The sequence below is a fragment of the Coenobita brevimanus genome, chromosome 23, assembly GCF_032717465.1.
Source record: "Coenobita brevimanus isolate Jiangsu-jjx chromosome 23, ASM3271746v2, whole genome shotgun sequence".
Lineage (NCBI taxonomy): Eukaryota > Metazoa > Arthropoda > Malacostraca > Decapoda > Coenobitidae > Coenobita > Coenobita brevimanus.
Window position 1 is genome coordinate 56,525,168 of NC_136976.1, and position 21,102 is coordinate 56,546,269.

The 21,102-nt window shown below is 43.3% G+C and overlaps 1 protein-coding gene across 1 annotated transcript in view; it reads left to right on the forward strand.

Moving 5' to 3' along the window:
- Window positions 1–21,102, forward strand: part of LOC145392987 (uncharacterized) — a 200,874-nt gene that overhangs the window by 12,294 nt on the left and 167,478 nt on the right. The window contains exon 3 of the mRNA XM_080267291.1: window positions 17,368–17,479. Within this exon, the coding sequence (XP_080123417.1) occupies window positions 17,368–17,479 (112 nt within the window). The remainder of the gene's footprint in view (window positions 1–17,367; window positions 17,480–21,102) is intronic.

Genomic DNA, 21,102 nt, shown 5'->3' on the forward strand with positions numbered 1-21,102 from the left:
CCCCCCAGACCTTGGACGCAGGGACGCACTACACATCCACCTGATCGTTGTCATTTCTGTACGTCTGAGCCGGTGAATATCCTCCTCCTTTACTGCCCAGGTCTCACTACCATACAGCATTACACTCCTAACACATGCTGCATACAAAGACCCCTTAGCACGTAGGGAGAGTCCTCTCAATGTCAAGAGAGGTAAGAGCTCCCTGAACTTCTTCCAACCACTTCTCACCCTAGCCACAGAGCTAGCTCCAGCCCCGCCTCCAGCACATAACATGTCTCCCAAATAACAAAACTCTTCCACACACTCAAGAGATTCACCAGCAAGTTCAATTCTTTCACGTCTGACAATCTCCACCTGCTCTCCCCGACGCGCCGTACACATAAAATCAGCATTATCTCGCAGTCTACCTCCGATACCACTACATCTCTTGTGCACTCATTTATCACAAACACTGCACAAGATGGAATTACTTCCCACGCCCTTGTGGCAAACTGTACATGGCCACTCTCCCTCGTCATTGACAATACCACCACCAGCCCTAGATATCATCACTTTTGTTTTATCTGCATTTACCCTTAAGTCCTTGTGCCCTATACCATCTCTCCACCTCCTAAACCTTTCCTCGGTCTCCCTCTCGTTCTCTGCAATCAACACCAAATCATCAGCATACAACAACTCCCACGGAAGTCCATTTCTAAAGTCACGTGAAAGAGCTTCAAGTACCATGATAAACAACATGGGACAAAAAACTGACCCCTGATGCACACCAAAATTCACGGAAAACCCATCACTCAATTCTCCATTCACTCTTACCTGGGTGTGAGCACCCTCATACATAGTCATAACCACCCTAACCAGCCACTCCTCCAAGCCAAGCTTTCTCATTGCCCACGTCACGACCTCTCTAGGAACTCTGTCAAAGGCCTTTTCCAAATCAACAAAAACAAAATAAAGATCCCTTCTCCTATCAGTATATATTTCTGAAGCTGTCGAACAATGACTATGGCATCGGTGGTCCCCCTACCTGGCATAAACCCAAACTGCATCTCATCAATATTCACTTTTTTCTAATCCTGCCTTCTAAAACTCTCTCCATTACCTTCATTATCTGATCTAAAAGCTTTAAGCCTCTATAATTTCCTCTTTCCAGGGCATCACCCTTCCCTTTATACGCATTTACAATTACACTCTTCAGCCAATCATCTGGGACATCACACTCATAAATAATCCTATTTATCAGGTCAGTGACTAACTTCACCCCTATATCGCCTGAGGCCTTCAACATTTCGGCAGTCAACCCAGACACACCTGCTGCCTTCCCCACCTTCATCCTGCCTATTGCCTCACTTACTGTAGCAGCATCAATCAAAGGCCAAGGGCCAGACACTGGATCTGCTGGCTCCAAACCTTCTTTGTCCCAGTCAAACTCCTCATTCAACAACCGGTTATAATGCTTTCTCCATGCATCATTAATATCCTCACTGTTCACCACTACCCTTCCTTCATCATTCTTCACACACTGCTCACCTATAATATCCTGATTATCCCTCTTCACCAGACCTGCCACGCTAAATATCATATTTTTCCTTTCCCCATGATTTAGGTTATCAAGTAAAAGTCTCTGTGACTCAGACTTTGCCCTATATACCTCTCTTCTAGCCCTACGCTTGGCAGCCAAATATTCCTCTTTGCTACCACACTTCTTCCATTCCTGGAAAAGTCTTCTTTTCTCCTTAACTGCAGCTTCTACACCCTTGTCCCACCACCAAGTTACTTTATGTCTTGGTGGTCCTCTTGTCCAACTGCATGTTACATGAGTAACTCTCAAGAGATTGTTCTTGAGGGCTCTGTACTGTTCATTAACGCCTCGGTCTACAGCACCCTGTTCAGCCACCACTCTCCTCAACTCGCCATAGAAGGCAACCTTTACTACTTGGTTTTTCAGATTCCATATTTTCCTCCTAGGTACATAAGTCCTCTTTTTCATCACTTGTTCTTTAAGCACCATATCACAAATCAGTAGTTTGTGCTGCTGCACACACTCCTCACTTCCTATAACTTTAACATCCCTCAGTAACCTCCTATCAGCCCTCCTAACCAGAAAATAATCTATCTGACTGCTATTTCTCCCAGACTCATACATAATTAACCTACTGTCTCTTTTCCTAAAATATGTGTTGCACACAATCATGTCCGTTGCCTCCCCAAACTCGAGTATCCTTTCCCCTTCTGCATTCCTTATACCATACGCACATCCCCCATGCACTCCTTCATAACCTTGTGCTGCTTCAGCTACATGACCATTTAAGTCCCCTCCCAAAACAACTATCTCATCATCCCGCATACCACGCACTATATGTATTAAATCATCCCAAAATCTATCTTTTTCTGCTTCATCCAATCCTGCCTGTGGAGCATATGCTGATATAATCGCAGCTATCCTTCTACCGAACAGAATTTTCACTAGCAATATCCTGTCGCTTACTCTCATAACATTCATAATATATTCCACCCATTTCTCCGCAACCATCATACCAACACCTTCATGTCCGTTTGTCCCCCCTTGCCAAAACAACTTATAGCAACAGTCCTTCCCAACAATCTTTCTGGCTGATCCACCCATGTACCGGACTTCCTGCAAACACGCCACATCCACCCTCCTCCTACTGAATGCCTCAACGACTTCCCCCGCTCTTCCCCTCAACCTTCCTACATTCCATGAACCCACCCTCATCCCCCTGGATGATTTACTATCCTCAGGCTTGCTTTGAAACTTTTTCTTGTGTTTTGTCATATTCAGTATTAATAAAGGGGGATAGACATACCACTGACCCCACTCACTGCATAGTCCCAGGTCCAGGCAATGTATCTAGGACCCCTAGCCCATCAGCTTACCAGTGGCTGTGGTAGTGGCCTCGGGGCACCCTACCAGGACAGCTGCGGGGACACCCTCCAAGCACACCTTGGCACTGCAACTATCCCGCCATTATACACCCACTGATAGGGCAGCCTCCTTGGGCGCTACACCCAGGTTCGGGCCCCTCTCTATTGGGCGGAAGTGGCAGCCTGGAAACCGCAATGCCCTGTACCCTCTAGCACAGGCCTGAGCCCCATCTCGCCCTGGACCCATGATCTATGCCGGCAGAACCCCCGTCACGCCTCTCCCCAGAAGTCCGCCACTATGTAGCAGGGGCAAAGTTTTCTGGCTGCATGCCCTTGCTAGTGCCAACCCCTGTAATGTAGTGGGATACATTGTGTGAAATGTAAAGTGCATGTGGTGTAGTGCATAAGATAGAGGAAATGTTTGGGAGAGCATGCTGGTCTACTCTCCATGTTACTGTCACACTGAAAAGGTCAGGAAAGGGGGATGGTTAGATAGCTAGTGAAACAGGAGCTCCAGCTCTCCCTATCACCAGCATTCCCATTCCCCTAGGGAGCACCACCTGTTCAGCCTGTGCTACGGCCTCCTCCTAAGCATATAAATATATATATATACAGTATATATATATATATATATATATATATCTATATATATCTATGTATTTATGTCTCTCTCTCTCTCTCTCTCTCTCTCTGTATATATATATATACACACACATATACATATTTATATTTATACACTGTATACATAAATATATACAAAGTCACCTAAAGCGTGGCTAATTGGTTCTGGACCACGCCTGTGCCATAGAAAACCGTGCCATACAGGTAACTAAACCTATGGGAAAAATGTAATTTGGTTCTGGACGTTTGCCCAAAGTCCTCCTTTTCACCCCACTTTTCCCCATTTTCTTCCTGCTTTACACACGCACACAATCAAGCAGTCAGCCAATGCATGTATTAAATGTAACAATAGGCACAAAAAACGGGAGGGTGATCGGCCTTGTGTCTACTTGGGCAATACCACGCGCTGCAGATTGAGTGTAAAAAGGCTCGACTAAGTAGACGCAGATTAGCTGACTGATCAAAACCTTAAAGATGGTGGAGGCTGCCTGGTGAAGCACTGATTGAAGAAGTTTATTTGATAAAGTTTGTATGCTCAAGTGTCAACAAAACTCACACTTAACACATTAATAATCATTCTTATATACGTGGTGATGATGGGAGGCATTATACTTTGTCTTAGCTCAGAGATAGGTGCTTTGTCACTAACCCGTTCATAGCGGTTTTGCGAACAGACCTATGAACTAGTCACAATACCCAAAGAATCTTTAATGTTTCATTACTTAACACAGTGAATTTGAAGTTTAACTTCCTCATAAGAGAGAAAAAAGTCCACAGTTAGTGCACTTGTAGCGTGGAGCTGATGTGGTCGCCATTTTCTTTGTTTACAAACCGGGGAGCGTGTTGCCAAGGGAATTTGCCCGCGTGTTTCAAACCTTGCCATGCGCACGCCATAGGTAGTTTATGCTCGTGGTTCGTTTATTTGGGGCCTTGCACCTTGCCATGTCATAGAAAACCGTGACATAGAAGTCCACGCCATAGGTGACCTGACTGTATGTATTTATACCATATATATATATATATGAGCCACAGACTTGTTGCTTGGAAAGCGCAGTCTTAATAGGAAGAGAATCACCAGGGCTTGTATATACATCTTCATCTTTATTGGCTAATGTTTCAGTACAAACTTTTACCATCATCAGAGCCTAAAAAAGAATTGAAGGACTGTACATGTAATATTCTTCCTTACTGTATTTTAGTCATAAGTAATAAAATAAAATTCCATTAATTTCTGCATAAAAGCCTTAAGGTGAAAAGTGCAAAATGAATACTCTTGGGTGAAATTAACCAACGTGCCATCTTCTTCTATCTTTCTTTCCTTCATTCTTTTCTCGTCCTTCTGCCTATGGGTGACTTTACATTCCCTCTTCTGTCTTTCATTCCTTCATTCTTTCCTCTTCCTTCTGCCTATGGGTGACTCTACACTGAGTGACAAGCCAAGTGGTTTCCTGTACACCAGGAAACTACTGACTACTCTGGGTGGTAACCATATAACCAAATTTTGGCGGCGGATTGAGCCGGTGGTGGTTTATATCCAAGGGGTGGTTGGGGTTTATTGCTCATGTAATGCTACCTAGGGATGAGTGAGGTTGGTCACTCTCATCTTAAATGTCAGGACCAATTGCCTAGCCCCAGGCTCCTACGCTCCTCATGGGGCAACAAAGAATTGGATGATGGATGGATGGATGAAAATAATGAATTTAAAAAATCATTCCAGGTCAAATAATATTAAAAAAAATCTGAAATCGGGTCTGGTAAGTAAAATTACTATTAAAACTAAGTAAATAAAGTCACAAGCCGTTACAGAGTGTGGCAAGAATTCATTAACGTATCAAAAACTTACGTAAATACTGGTATAAAAGTCCTAAAAGTAAAAAGAAAATGAATATACTAGATGACACAGTACATAACAAAACTTTGTTTCATTAAAAAAAAAAAAAATTAAGAAGAGTCCGAGACATAGAATTAAAAACACAGTAATTCTGGAGATACCTCATTATTGCAGATACTGTAGTTGGTTTGTCCCTGTATGACAGAAGGGACTCCAGTATTAACAGGTCACTGTCTGAGGAGGAACTAGTCAGCACAGAAAAGCTCTCCGTGGACATAGGGTGGTCATTGTCGTGTGCATGTTTACGAATAGCTGAGAAAGGCGGGCTGGTGATAGGGTAGTTTGTTTGAACAGTCCAACCAAAGTGTTCATAGATGCGTGTTTTGAGGTACCGTTTCATCTTCCCTATATACAGAACACTACAGCTTTGACACTGATATTGGTATACAACAGACGATTTCAGCTCCTCAGGAATCACATCTTTGAACTTAAAGAATGACTGGATAGTGCAATTTGCGTTGAAAACTACTCTTAAGATTTAGCTGTGGATAAAATTCACATAGTAAGCTGCTTAAACATTTACAGAGTGAATAGCTGCCTTTCCCAGCAAAAACAATAGGGAAATACAAGTGCTCATGGGCCCTTTGGGCCCTCTCGCACTTGCTCCTGCAGAGGGCTCTCGCACTGTGCACTCGCTTTCTTGTACTTCGCACTCGTTTCCTCGCGCTTCATGCGTGCGATGCGATCATTTCAGGTAACCTGAGTCACGTTTATGTGCCGTTCTAGTCTGATGTTGTTACTATCGGCCGTCAAGGCGACATCAAAGGGCCCATGATGGTCCGTTTATGTGCTGTTCTAGTCTAACATTGTCACTTGGATCTTTTGCAGCTAACCAATTGATCGTGTTATTTGCAGCATCGGGAATGGAACCCAAGTTGTCCGCACGCAAGTCCGAGATATTAAACACTTGGCCACGGCAACCGACTGGGCGCCGGGAGCGGCGTTGTTTGGTCAAAATTGGATCGCTCATTAAATATAGTAAAAGTTTTTCAATCGTGATGGGACCAAGTTTTTTCACATCAGTGAATTATTTGCAATTTTTCTGCCAATTTGGGAGTGATTTCAACGTGTAGTTTCGGCTGCCCAAAACACACACACACACACACACACACACACACACACACACACACACACACACACACACACACACACACGGCTACTTCTATAGTATATTAGAAATCACACCTCTTGGTACAGTAGGTGACTTAAGAGATGGGCATAATAGTTTACTCAGTGTTTTACCAATATATTTGTCAATGAAATTTAATGGAAATTTGTTCTTATGTAGTAAATTTCTCAGGTATTGGAGTTCAACATCAAACTTTAAGTAGTCCGAACAAATATGAAAAGCTTGTGTAGCAAGTGTTACCGCCAAATTTCGTTTGTATTCTATGGAAATGAAAGATGTGAATTTTGAGCACAGACCCGTGAATGTTGTTTTCCTGTATGCTGACGTCGTGAAAGAACCGGACTGCCTGTTTATCTTTATATTGAGAAAGGAGAGCATGTTATTTTCCTTGGTTTCGGAAGTGAATTCTGTTCAACTATGCTGACAGTTAAGGGACTCTAAAAACTGCGGAACATGGTCAGCACCTAAAAAGCAAGAAGGTGTCATCTACATAACGCCTATACAACAACGGTTTAAAACTTTGTGGGCAGTTTTCAAGCCATTTTTCTTCGTGGTGACACAGAAAAGCATTTGCTAATGTTAGTCCAAGGGAGGAGCCCATCATTACACCATCTTTCTGTCGATACCAATGGACCAACATTAGCCTCTTGTGTATATATATATATATATACAGTAAAAGTCCAATTCTTCGGCATCCAATTCCCCGGCAAATCTGACATTTCGGCAGTTTTGAGAAATAGTCCCATTTACGAAAATCTCTGATCATTCAGCAGATTTTCTGATTTTTTTCGTCACCCTTGAAATTCTCCATGAGGACCCTCTACTGCTGGGGACTTCTTCCAGCAGTAGCAGAGTCCAATCAACCCCTTCTATTGTACATATGTAATTAAGGAACCTACTATAAGTTTAGGTAAGTGCATGTGAACTTGTAGGCCTACTGTACCATTACATTTATATACGGTATGTTCACTAATTTCTTTATTTTTCATATTCATGTATAGTACAGTATTCATTACAGTATTGTACAGTATCAAACAGTATACAGTACTCTCTCCAAGCACATTTGTAATGATATGAGTAGTGATGATAGTGTTCACCGAAACATATAAGGTATTGAGTGGGTAGGGTTTTTGATAATTCGGCAATTTGGATTTTTCGGCACTAGCCTGGTCCCATAGATGCCGAAAAATAGGACTTCTACTGTATATATATGTATATATATATATATATATATATATATATATATATATATATATATATACATATATATATATATATATATATATATATATATATATATATACATATATATATGAGGCGCTGAGTGGAATAACCTCTTGTCCGCCACAGCGGCCATTTTGGAGTTAAGTACACCAACGTTTTCCCCAAACCCTCTTCAACTAGTACAATAATGAATCATTTGACAAAATGCCCCCAATAAGGGTGAAAATCCCATGTTAGAGGGTACTGACTGACCTTGCTGCGTAAGAAGGTGTTTATATTCTGCTAGGTGGACATTAGGTCCATTTTAGCCTGAATAATCTAGTCAGAAAATCGTTGTGGCTTAACACTGTCTTCCCCAGGTCCTGAACCTTGGAAACCAACATTAGGCTCAGTTATTCCACTGGTGTTAAGGTCGATTTTTCTCATGTATTCACGTTAAGACACGCATTTATTGTCAGCTCCATGTGGGGGAAGTCCCAGAATGCTAGTAATAACCACTCAAGCGCCACAGGCCACCACGCACTGAGTTGCTGGCCAATCACTAAATCCAGTATTTTTGAGGACGTAAGTGTTATTATTCTTGTAACACTGTTCATTAATTTTTATTATGGTTTTATAATAACAATATTGTGGGAGAAAAACGTAACTATGAGTGTTCAAGGTCAGCAGTATGGTACGGACAGATTTGCTTAGCCATATTTTATTTTTTTGTGCTGGTTTTGTGCTATATTAATGGATATTGTGAAATTACATGCATACATCATAAGGTTGGCTTGCAATAACACACATTTTGGGGAAAATGCAGTTCATTGTTGTCAGGCAAGAGGAGAAGGACACTGTTAATGTATTGTTCATTCAAAATGCCATTGATTTACATACTCTAACATGCAAGCAGATGTTTTCAGCTACATTTGAAAAAAAAAATCACCAGAATATCTTTGTCGGTTGAAAAGATATGGCATTTTGAAAGAAAAACAAACTTTAACAACATTTTTTCTCATTTTTTATATTTGCCGCACGAGAGGCTATTCCACTTAGCACCTCATATATATATATATATATATATATATATATATATATATATATATATATATATGCAGTATATATATACTGTATATATATAATATATATATAGGTGCGGAAGTGTAGAAGTGAAAACGGAAAGAAATGTGATGGTGTGAAGGATGTAGGTGGTGGATTATTAACCCATGGGCATGAAGTAAGGACCAAATAGAAAGAATATTTTGAAAGCCTGATGAATAGGAATTGAGAGAGCAGAGCGGCTGTAAACATAATTGGTTTTGGGGGGGTGCAGAGAAGGAATGCAGTGTCAGGAGACATGACACTAGCACAGGTGAAGAGTGCTGTGAAGTGGGTGAAAAATGAGAAAGCAGCTGGAGTTGATGAGTTGTATGCAGAGATGATTAAGTGTAGTGGATAGTAGGTGTGGGCACTCACCATCCACTCACTCGATGTAGTGCTGCTCTCGGGTGTCTGCCCTTTCCTTCCTCCATCCTTCTTTCCTTCCATCCTCTTATGTCTTTCTTTCCTTCATTCTTTCCTTGTCCTTCTGCCTATGGGTGACTTTACACTTTCTCTTCTGTCTTTCCATCATTCATTCCTCTTCCATGTGGGTGACTCTACACTGAATGACAAGCCAAATGGTTTCCTGTACACCAGGAAGCAATTTACTATGCTGGGTGGTAACCATATAACCAAATTTTGGTGCCTGATGGTTTAGTGGGTAATTACGGCGCTCCAATCGGATTGAGCCGGTGAAGGTTCATAGCCAAGGGGTGATTGGGTTTTATTGCCTATGTAATGCCACTTAGGGATGAGTGAGGCTGGTCACTCTCATCTTTCATATCAGGACCAACTTGCCTAGCCCCGGGCTTCTACGCTCCTCATGGGGCAACGTAGGATTGGATAATGGATTGAATGATGATGGAGAGGGTGGAATGAAGTGCTTGTTGGAGACACGTATGAAGGCATGGATGAGTGAAACTGTGCCAGCAGAGTGGAAAAAGGCTGTGATTGTACTCCTGTACAAAAATAAAGGTGAGCGAAGTGATTGCAAGAATTATCATGGCATAAGTTTGAGTGTGGTGAGGAAGGTATATGGAAGAATTATTATAGAGAAAGTAAGAGAGATATCAGAAGTCCTTGTGAGTGATGAACAGGGTGACTTTAGGAGTGGCAGAGGATGTGTGGATCAAATATTTGCAGTGAGACAGATAGCAGAGAAGGCTTGTGAGAAGGACCATAAGGTGTTTATGGCATTCATGGATCCATAAAAAGCATACAACAAAGTAGACAGAGAAGGATTGTGGAAGTTTTTGTGCATGCACCGTGTAGGTGGTAAGCAGTTAGGTGCGGTCAAGAGTTATGATGGTAGCGAAGCATGTAAAAGGGTTAATGGGCATCTAAGAGAATGTTTCACGATTGGTGTGGGTGTTCAACAAGGTTGTGTGATGTCCCCATGTTTGTTCAATATACTGTATATATGGATTGGGTGATGAGAGAAGTAAAAACATGAGTAATGGAGAGGGGGATGGCATTGGTAATGAATGGTGATAGATGGAATGACTCAAATTTGTTGTATGTACAGTATGCTTATGATGCAGTACTGCTTGCAAATACCAGACAAGAACTTGGCAGGCTAATGCAGAGTTTTGCTGATGTCTGTGAGTGTCGTGCCTTGAGAGTAAATGTAGAAAAGAGTAAAGTGATGGTTATTGGGAGAGAAGATGACTCCCAGTGCGATGTTACAGTGAATGGAGAGAGACTGGAATTGATGAGAGAGTTCAAATACCTGGGTACAGTGATAGAAAAGAGAGGAAAATGTGCAAAAGAAGTGGAAAGTACAGTGACGCAAGGAAGAAAAGTAGCTGGTGCAATGAAAGCCTTGATAAGAATCAGAGGCTTGAGTGTTGCAGCTGCTTGGGGCATACATGAAAGAGTGTTAGTGCCAGCTTTAACATATGGATGTGAGACTGTGGTGTGGCATGAAAATGAAAAGTCAAGAGTAAGAGCATTGGAGATGGGACTGCTGAGGAATGTATGTGGAGTACAGAGGGTGGATAGGATACGAAATAATGTGATTCGTGAAAGATGTGGAGTGAGGAAGTCGGTGGACACCAGAATCAAAGAGAGTGTCCTGAGATGGTATGGTCATGTTGAAAGAATGGATAACAATAGAGTAGTGAAAGGTATATCTGAGCGAATTTGAAGGAGGGAGGAAGCATGGTAGACCAAGAAGGTGGAGAGATATGGTGGATGAGTGTGTGAGGAAGAAAGGTTTGGAAGTCGGTGAGGCTAGGGAACTGACAAGAGATCAAGCTGGCTGGATGAATGTTGTGAGGAGAAGGGCATGCTCAGGGATTTAGCACCCCTTTTTAATGTGACAGTGTCTGGATAGACTCTGTCGGATAGGTTTGTGTGAAGCTACAGAACGTGGTGAATGTTTTTGGCGTATCCGATAGAGCCAGGATTCCGGGGGCTTGAATGATGAGCAAATGGAAGTGTGGCCCGTTGGACTGTGCAAATTTGGCCTGTCTGGACATTGCTAGTCCACACCCTGCCCTAGGGTGGGAAAGGAGGTCCTGATGATGGTGATGATGTATATACAGTATATATATATATATATATATATATATATATATATATCTTAAGCAGCTGCTGTTTGCAGATGATACTGCATTGGTGGCTGATTCAGAGGTAAGATTGAGACAGTTGGTTGAGGAGTTTGGAAGGGTGTGTGAAAGGAGGAAATTGAAAGTAAATGAGAATAAGAGTAAAGTGATGAAGTGTACGACCTGAGGTTGGTAGATGGTAGGGGGATGAATATAGTTTTGAATGGTGAGTTGCTTGAGGAGGTGGAGTGTTTTAAATATTTAGGGTCGCATGTTGCTATGGATGGAAGAATAGATGCAGAAGTGAAGTTTAGAATAAATGAAGTAGGAAAGGTGCTGGGAGGAATGAAAAAATTGTTATATGTCGTTTGCTTAGAATGGATGTAAAGAGAAGGCTGTTTGAGGGTGTTGTGGTACCAACTGCATTATAAGGGGCTGAAACATGGAATATGGGTGTAGCAGAGAGGAAAAGTTTGAATGTAGTGGAGATGAGGTGTCTGAGGAGTATGTGTGGAGTGATGTGTATGGATCGAGTGTGAAATGATGAAGTGTGAAGGAGAACTGGAGTTGATTGGGAGATGGCTGGTAGAGTTGAGCAGAGGGTGTTGTGATGGTTTGGGCATATGGAGAGAATGGATAATGAGCGATTGGTGAAAAAGATAACTAGATCTGATGTGAGAGGTGTAAGGCTGAGAGGGAGACCACGAATAGGATGGATGGACAGTGTGAAGAGAGCGCTGGATGCGAGAGGGATGTCTGTTGAGCAAGGAAGAGTGGCTGTGCATGACAGAAATAAATGGAGAAATTGTGAATGAATAAATGATGATGCAGCCCTGAGGGGATATTCTCCCGCATTTGGTCTGATTAGCTAGTCAGGTCAGGTGCAAGTAAGGGGATGGGTCTATTATGATGTGGCAGGGGTAAACCAGCTCTGCTGTCGGGCCCTGCTGCGGATGTCACTGACTGCACTGCTCAGTTGACCCATGTGTGGTGTGGTGCGGTGAGGATCTGTCCCTTCTCCCCTCTGGGGCTAAGATGCGAATGACTGTGTTTGAATGGATGAGTAAATGGGGAGTGTGTCATCCTGTCTCGGCTACCTCCCTTTCCATGGGGGAAGCAGCCTAGGTATATAGATAGATAGATAGATATATATATATATATTATACAGTAATCCCTCCAATATCCGACGTAATAGAGCCATAGGCAGGTCCAGATAGTGGTCCTGTCTGGATATTGGGCCTCAGCTTATGGACTTGTACTTATGGACCCTAACTCAGAGAAACACCTATACAACTCCCTCTGGACATGAATAGCACCTATTTAAGACCCAAATTACACCAATAAGGCACATAAAAGACTGAAATAAATGCAAAAGAAGCATAAAATGAGTTTTTTGAGGTAGGTTCATGCAATATTCAACGTTCTGGGTACTTACAAGTCCCTGGCTCCTGGACTGGTACTTATGGACCCTGATGAAGCCTGACTCAGAAAAACACCTTCCTACTGCACATGCATAGCTCCTAACACCCTATTCACGCCAATAAAGGACATTAAAGAGTGAAATGAGGTGTTTGAGGTAAGTATAGTATGGAAAAAAGTACAGTATGAAACATTCTGCTTACTTACAGCAAGTCCATGGCCATCTCGATGAATAACCACCTCCTCTCGGACTCTGACAGTAAGAAGGATTTCCTGAAGCACTTGCAGTACACTGTTCATGAAGTCTTGCACTGAACTTAGTCAATCGCACTCAGAAGTCCATTATCTTCACAGTGTGCACTCTTGTCTAACTCATGCTCCATTGTGTCTTACTAAGTGTTGCACTCTGCACTTTAACTTTTCCCACTCTTCTAACCATTTTCTAAAACAAAAACAACAAGTCTATTTATGTTAAATTTCGTTCAGAAATTGTTTTTTTCACACACAACTGTAAATCCTTAACACAACGCACTGTTTTTTTCACTGCACAACACTGTAAATTCCCGTGTGGTCTAGTGGAGAAGTTCTTGCTGTTTAATCACTGTCAGAGTCTGAGAGTATCACTGGCAGGTGACCTAGGGGTGTGTCACTGGGTCGTGGTGATGGTGTACCCACTGCAGACGACTCTGAAGATAGACGCAAACTCACGTCGAGCGGTGACTCCACCGTGGCTGATGTGCTGGGCTGTGGCTCGGAGCATGAGGGCCTGTCTTGGGAGCGCAACGGAGTGGAGCCAGGGCTGGGCACAGCGGGGGTCACGAGCCTGAAAAAACTGTCAATCGTTGATTGATGCAAGGAACGACGATTCTGACGATTGATGATGCGCTGCCTGAAAGCACGCACTTCCTCCACAAGTCCTAAGGGCCCCATCTCTCTGTCGCAGTCCGGGTGTTCCAGGTAGTCGAGAACGAACTCTAGGTGTTCCCGGAGTGCGCTTAGCTTGGGGATGGCTGGAGTAGTGTCATGCTGAGAGGAGTCCGCATCATCGTCGCCGTCCTCGTTGGAATCTTCAAGCTGGGTACTGACACCTGCAACTGAAGATGCAATCTCGATATCAGACAATGTCTGATACCCAGGATCGCCCTCATCGTCATCCATCCACTCAAGCACATCGTCCACATCAGCATCGTCACCATGCGTACGTAGACGTGCATGGAAGTCATCCATATCAAAACCTAGGAAATCGTACTCCACATCCATTCCGAGAAGCAGACGAGACCAACCATTTTCTAGAGTCTTGACAGGGACTTCCTTCCATGCACTGGCCCAGTTGTAGATTGCAGACTTGATGTTGTAGCGGCGAAGGTTTTCCAAAGTCCGCTGGCCTCGCGTGTCTCGTCCCTCCCTGCGCTCATCCTCGTCCTCGAGAACAACCATCACCTCGTCCAGGAACTTCCTTCGATATAGGCTCTTTGTTGCCATGATCACTCCTTGGTCCATTGGTTGGATGAGAGCAGTCGTATTAGGTGGCAGAAACATGCACCTAATCCGGCCATTCTCAGCCACCAAGTCCTTGTCCCGCGAGTGGGCAGGTGCATTGTCGAGGAGAAGGAGGGCCTTTACCTGGTCGCGCAGGATTCCCAGTGTCTCCATCTGGTAATATATGACCTCTTTGATGAAGTGGCGGTGGAACCAGTCTTTGAAGATCTGGGCTGTAAACCATGCCTTCAAAGAATGGTACCAGACAACAGGAAGGACATCCATCACCCCACGAAGACACCGAGGCTGCTTTGCACAGCCAACAATAATGGGCTTAAGCCGGTGCATGCCGTTAGCATTGGCACAACACAGAGCAGATATCTGTTCCTTGGAGAGCTTGTGGCCAGTACACGCTTCTCCGTCTCCTCGGCTAGAGTGTTCGTTGGCAAAGAGCGATAGAATAAACCAGTTTCATCAGCATTGTAGACTTGACTGAGAGTGAGGCCCTCCCTGTCGATCAAGCCCTTCACCTTGTACTGAAACTCGTCAATTCCATCCTTGTTAGCGTCCAAAGCTTCGCCATGAGCTTTACGGTTGGTAAGGCCATGCTGTAACTTGAACACGAAGAACCAACCCTCGGATGCCTTAAAGTCTAGGGCGTCGTGAAGCCTGGTGACCTTCTCAGCAGCAGCCTTCAGCTCCGTACCATGTACCATCACACCAGCAGCACGTTGCTGTCGATGCCAAATCAACGTGGAACGGTCGACCAGCAAACTTGAGAGTAAACATCACCTTCCTGTCCACGTTGCGTTTGCTTCTCGACGAGAAGTCAGCCGTGTACTGCGTGAGTTTGTCTCGGGATCTCTTAATATCGAACAAAGTAGATCGGGCCAGGTTGAACTCGCAGAGGATGCGGGAAGAAGACCACCCCGCATCTACTTTCTCCAATATCTCCTGTTTCTTCTCCAGAGTCAACACCACTCTCTTCCTCCTCAGGCGGCAGGGCCATCATCACACACACGAAGGAGAGGCACGAGAGCAGCAGGAGTGCCTGCAGCAGGTAAGGCACCACCACAAAAGCGAGCACGTGGGCAGCCATGACGACGGGCGTTCACTCGCGACGAGAGACAGGCGAAAAGTGGGGAGGATGCAGGAGCGCTCTATTGGACGTCGGAGGAATGACATGCCACAACAAAGCTGTCCCACGCCCTGCGCGCCAAGTTCAAATTACGGGTGGGAAAAATTCGTTCCCCCCCCCCCCCCTGAATTTTTTGCAGTTTTTGGACCATTTTGGGAATGTTGGTTCCTGGGACGATTATGTCCGGTTAGTGGGGATGTTCGGATATTGGGCGTTCGGATATTAGAGGGATTACTTATATATATATTATATAAGTATGTGTATATATATATATATATATATATATATATATGTGTGTGTGTGTGTGTGTGTATGTGCTGTATTTATCTATCTATCTACCTATTGCCAGACGTGTTAATCACGTAAGGGGTGGCCACAAACAAATTGCCTCCATGTCACCTTGTCCCCAGCCATTTCACTGCCCTGCTGTACACTCTACCCCTTCATCTCATCCTTGGCCTCCCCTCCCTCTCCCACCCTCCACCTCACTCACATACACTCTCCTCGTCAGTCTCTCGTTCACCATCCTCTCCATATAGCCAAACCACCTAAGTGTGTTTCTCCTAACGCATCCTATCACATCCACAACTACACCACAGTGCTCCTTCACGTCCTCATTTGTCAGTCTGTCTCCCCATTTGACTCCTTATGCCCTTTTCAGATAACTCATTTCCACTGCCCTCACTCTTGATGTGTCCCTCCAACTAGGTCCAAGCTTCACTTCCTTATGTTAGAGTTTGTGTCACAATATTGTCATGCAGTAACTTTTTCACTTCCATGCACACATCCCTGTTTCTTATCACTGCTTTCAAAGAGCCAGCAGCCTTTGTACCCTTTGTACCTTTCAAGCACTTCACTCTCTAAACTTCCATCCTTACTCATCACAGTACCCAAGTAGTTAAACACAGTTGCATTTTCCATTTCCTTCTCATCCATCCTCACTGTACATTCAGTGACTTCATTTCTTACGAAGACCATAACTTTACTCTTACCTACATTCACCTTTAGATTCTGTGTCATATACACATTCCCAAACTCATTCACAAACCCTTGCAGCTCCCCTTTGTCTTCACGTAATAACACAGTATCATCTGCAAACAACAGTGCAGGGAGTTTCCACTCACTGCCCCTCTCTCATTAGGCCATGCCAACATCCAGTGCCCTACCTTGTATCTTTTTTATAACCCCATCCATATACAGATTGAACACCGTGAAGACATAACACATCCCTGTTTCAATCCAACCTTCAAATAGAAGCTGGGTAAGGATTCTGGAAGGCATTTTATGCTCAGGATTTAAGCAACAGATCTAGGCTCTCTTAATCTAAACTGCTTCTGAGGTAAATAGCTTGTTGTTAACAGCCTAGCATTCTCAAGACGTGTACCTGAACTGTGCTGATGATGTTCATTTTTTCATAGTATGTCTGTGTGTTTTGTGGTAGGTGGGGGCACTCACCATCCACTCACTTGATGTAGTGCTGCTTTGGGTGTCTGCCCTTTCTTCCTCTGTTTTTCTTTCCTTCATTCTTTCCTCTTCCTTCCTCTGGGTGACTACACTCCCTTTTCCATCTCTCTTTCCTTCATTCTTTCCTCTTCCTCTGCTTCTGGGTGACTCTGCACTGAGTGACAAGCCAAATAGTTTCCAGTATACCGGGAAACCATTTACTATGCTGGGTGGTAACCACAACACCAAATTATGGCGCTTGGTGATGTAGTGAGTAAATACGGTGCTTCAGTCGGATTGAGCTGGTGCAGGTTTATATCCAAGGGGTGGTTGGAGTTTATTGCTCATGTGATGCTGCTCAGGGATGAGTGAGGCTGGTCACTGTCATCTTAAATGTCAGGACCAACTTACTTCTCATGGAGCAACATAGGATCAGATGATGGATGGATGGATGTGTATGTTTTGAGAAATTATTTTGTTGTAGTCTGCATTAACCCTTTTTTCTCAGGTCTGGTTGCTATTGGTGAAAGCTTGGGACTTAAACTACTTCCGCCAAGAAAAAAAATCAATGTAATGCTAATGGGCAACCACTCTGCTGGGAAGAGCTCCTTCATCAATTGGTGAGTACAGTTCATGCAGCTTACTGCTTCCACAATGAGAATGGTATTGCTTGCAATAGGGATATTTTTGCCATATTACCTTCTTGCCTGCCCTTTTAAGTAGGAATGAGGATATTATCACTATAATAAGAAAAACATAACTTGATCTGGGCAGGGGATGTCCTTCATAAAACAGATAACAGATGGACAGCTAGGACAATAGAGTGGCAACTTAGAGATGGAGTGAGAGAAAGAGGCAGACGAATTGCAAGATGAGATTTTTTGGATTTACGGGAAGTGGATGGAAGTGGGTCATAGCGGAAAAAGACAAAGAGGCTTTTGTCATGCAGTGGACTCACTCAGGCTGATGATGATGATGAAAGTTGGAGTTAATAATGATTTCTTCTATTATTCATTGTGGCACAATTTTCTTATAACTTTGACAAACCTCATACAGTTGCTGGCTTTCTCAGCAGTCATTTATCATATCCATCCCCCTTCTTGGCCAACCATATGTTTTATGTCCTTCAGAATCACTCCCATACACATTTCACACATTATATGTATTTCTTTTCTCCATATGAACATACCCTCTGTCCAGGCACATCTAACATTTTATCAGTGAATATCTGTGTACTCAGTTGAACTTATGCAGATTCCTACCTCAATAGATAGTCATATATCCACTGTTCTCACTCTTGACTTTCATACCACATCAGAATCTTACATCTGTTTGTTACTTTGGCCACTAACATGCCTTTATGCACCTGAATGGTACATTCTCCATACTCAGTCATCAGTTTTTTATCAGTGCCATCATAGCACTGACCACTTTTCTTCCTTGAGCCTCTTTAAGTCTCCACTTCTTTATAACTGTCCACTTCCTTTACATATTTTCTCATTTATCAGTTACTATACCAAGGTCATTAAACACTTCCATCCAATCAAGTCTCTCCATTCTCAGTGATTATCATCTTACTCGTACCTGCATGTAATCTCAGACCACACCAATCTCAGACATTGACAAAACTAAACCAATCTGCAAAAGACACCCGCATCCCCCACTTTTGTGTGTGTGTGTGTGTGTGTGTGTGTGTGTGTGTGTGTGTGTCCAACTATAGACCTCACAGCCTGTTCCCAAGGGCCAGTATCATCTTATATACCATACACCTCCCCATGTCACCACTTTGGTGCTAACACCCACTGTCCATATTGAATACATGCTAGGGCTATCTCATACAGGACTGATGTATTCACCATTAGCTAGTAGTACAGCATCATTTGTATACATCAGATTTAAAATAATACACCCTTTACCATTCATAATCAACCCCACCCCTTCTCATTTCAACTTATCATGCCTTTCCCAGATTCATAAATATCATATACGCTCAAACCTCGATTTAATGGACTAAATGGGGAGTCAACTTATCCCTTAGTTGAAAATGTCCCTTACTTGAAAATGTCCATTGTTTTACCATGTAAAGAGACAATCTTAATATGAAATGCAATGATTGTTTCACTTATTTATTTATGACTATGAATACTATTTTATAGGTACTGTATACAGAAACACATTAATGTGTATAACCTAGACATTACGTATCATTTTTGAATGGTCTTGTCCGTTTGTCAGATAGAATATGGAGTCCCTTAAATTCGAAATCTCTTAAATGGAGGTCCCTTAAATCGAGGTTTGAGTGTATACATGCTTTGCAGTCTTCCACAAATTGCCTCTGCTACTTGTCTTAGCCCCTGCGTGCCAGGTGACAACATAGGTTGCTGGAAAAGGGGTGGAAGGAGACTGCCGGATGACAAAAGGAGTCGCAAATGCAGTCCTTCCATAGTTTGAACTGGCTGCCATTTAATCTTGTCACCAAAGGATAAGGAGAAACTCCCTCCACTCAGCACAAGCATACCTCAGTCGTCACTGTGACTTAGCCATGGTGCTGAACAATGTCTTCTGAAACCTCCTTGTCCGATTCTGTTCCCACCTCATGCAGACCCCTTTCCTCATCCACCCCTGCCAAGTCTCTGCCCAAGGATACTAGGAAAGGGCTCAGTGATAGTGCTGTAGGGCATGCCTTGGATGCCACTGTGTCTAGTTTATGTAGTAGTAGGGAAGTTATCACGTTAAGAGCGAAACCAAAGTCGGTGCCAACTGCACATGCATGAAGACATCCTGCATCAAGTGCCAAAAGTTACTCATCTTCACATCTTTACTCATCAGTACGACCACCTGCAGAACTGGGGATGCTTTCATTCACAAGGAGATGAATTGATGAGTAATATGGCCTTTAATTTGTTTCCTTAATTACTGTACTTTCTCAGATATGAAGATTTGAAAAAAGCTTATTTTTGGAAATATTGCTGTAGGGAGAGGGCAGCCATGTCTAAAGCATTCCTGGCATCTAGGGGTTAATGTACGTATTTAATCCACACATCATTTACCAGTGTACCACCCCTTTAACCACAGTCACCAGGTATGTGGGTACTGTATTTTCTCTGTCCTCTTTATTTTTCCATTTATCTTTTTTTCTACAGTACTGTACCCTGGAAATTTATCCTATGAAATGTAGCACTGCTCTAGGGTTACTGCCCTTTCCTGTCTTCTTTCCTCCTTTCCTTCCTTCCTCTTTCTTTCTTTCCTTCATTCTTTCCTTTTCCTTCTGTCTGCAGGTGACTGTACACTGAGTAACAAGCCAGATGGTTTCCTGTACACCAGGAAACCGTTTACTGTGCTGGGTGGTAACTATATAACCAGCTTATGGCACCTTGTGGTTTAGTGGATAATTAGGGCACTCCAATAGGATTGAGCCTGTGTAGGTTTATATCCAAGGGGTGGTTGGGGTATATTGCTCACGCAAGACCACTCAAGGATGAGTGAGGCTGGTCACTCGCATCTTAAATATCAGGATTCAGCCTAGGCCTGGGCTTCAACGCTCCTTATGGGGCAACACAGAATTAGATGATGTATGTATGTATGTATAATTTTTACACTTTGAACCACTATATTTGTACAAAAGCACACTGGCAGCATTTTTTTTTACCTCAATGGGACTTGTCCACTTACTCATGCCTTCTGATGTATGGTCACTACTCGTTTTACGATGGGGTTACGTCAGGTCATACCTTATCGTATACTGATTTTATCGTAAATCGGGAGATTGAAACCCATTATAAAATGGGGGTTATGTCAACTCAACTTCCCAAAGTCACCTAACCAAGACTGAACCATAAATGACAACCCACCTTCATTCCTTTCTGTGTTGGTCCAAGTCATCCCTGAGGCTGGGGGACAGCCTGTGCTTACAGGTACTAGCGGTCAGCCTCTGAGTCAGACAGGAAAAGGTTAGGGAGAGAGGAATCCGGCCCATACAAGCACCAACCTTAGCACTGGGGCCTACACTGGCACTGACCTTACCACTGGGCACAAAGATCCACAGTACTGTACAGTAATTCACCAGAAGAAACACTATCACACCAGTACAGGCAGAGTTACTCAAGTACAGTAAATCGTTGCAACAACACAATACTGTACAGTACTCACACGTAAAGTTGGCCTGGTGCTACATGATGTCTACTGTAGTACAATGTTTGGCTGAGAGGTGATGATAACAGTGGGGCACACATGAACAAGTTGA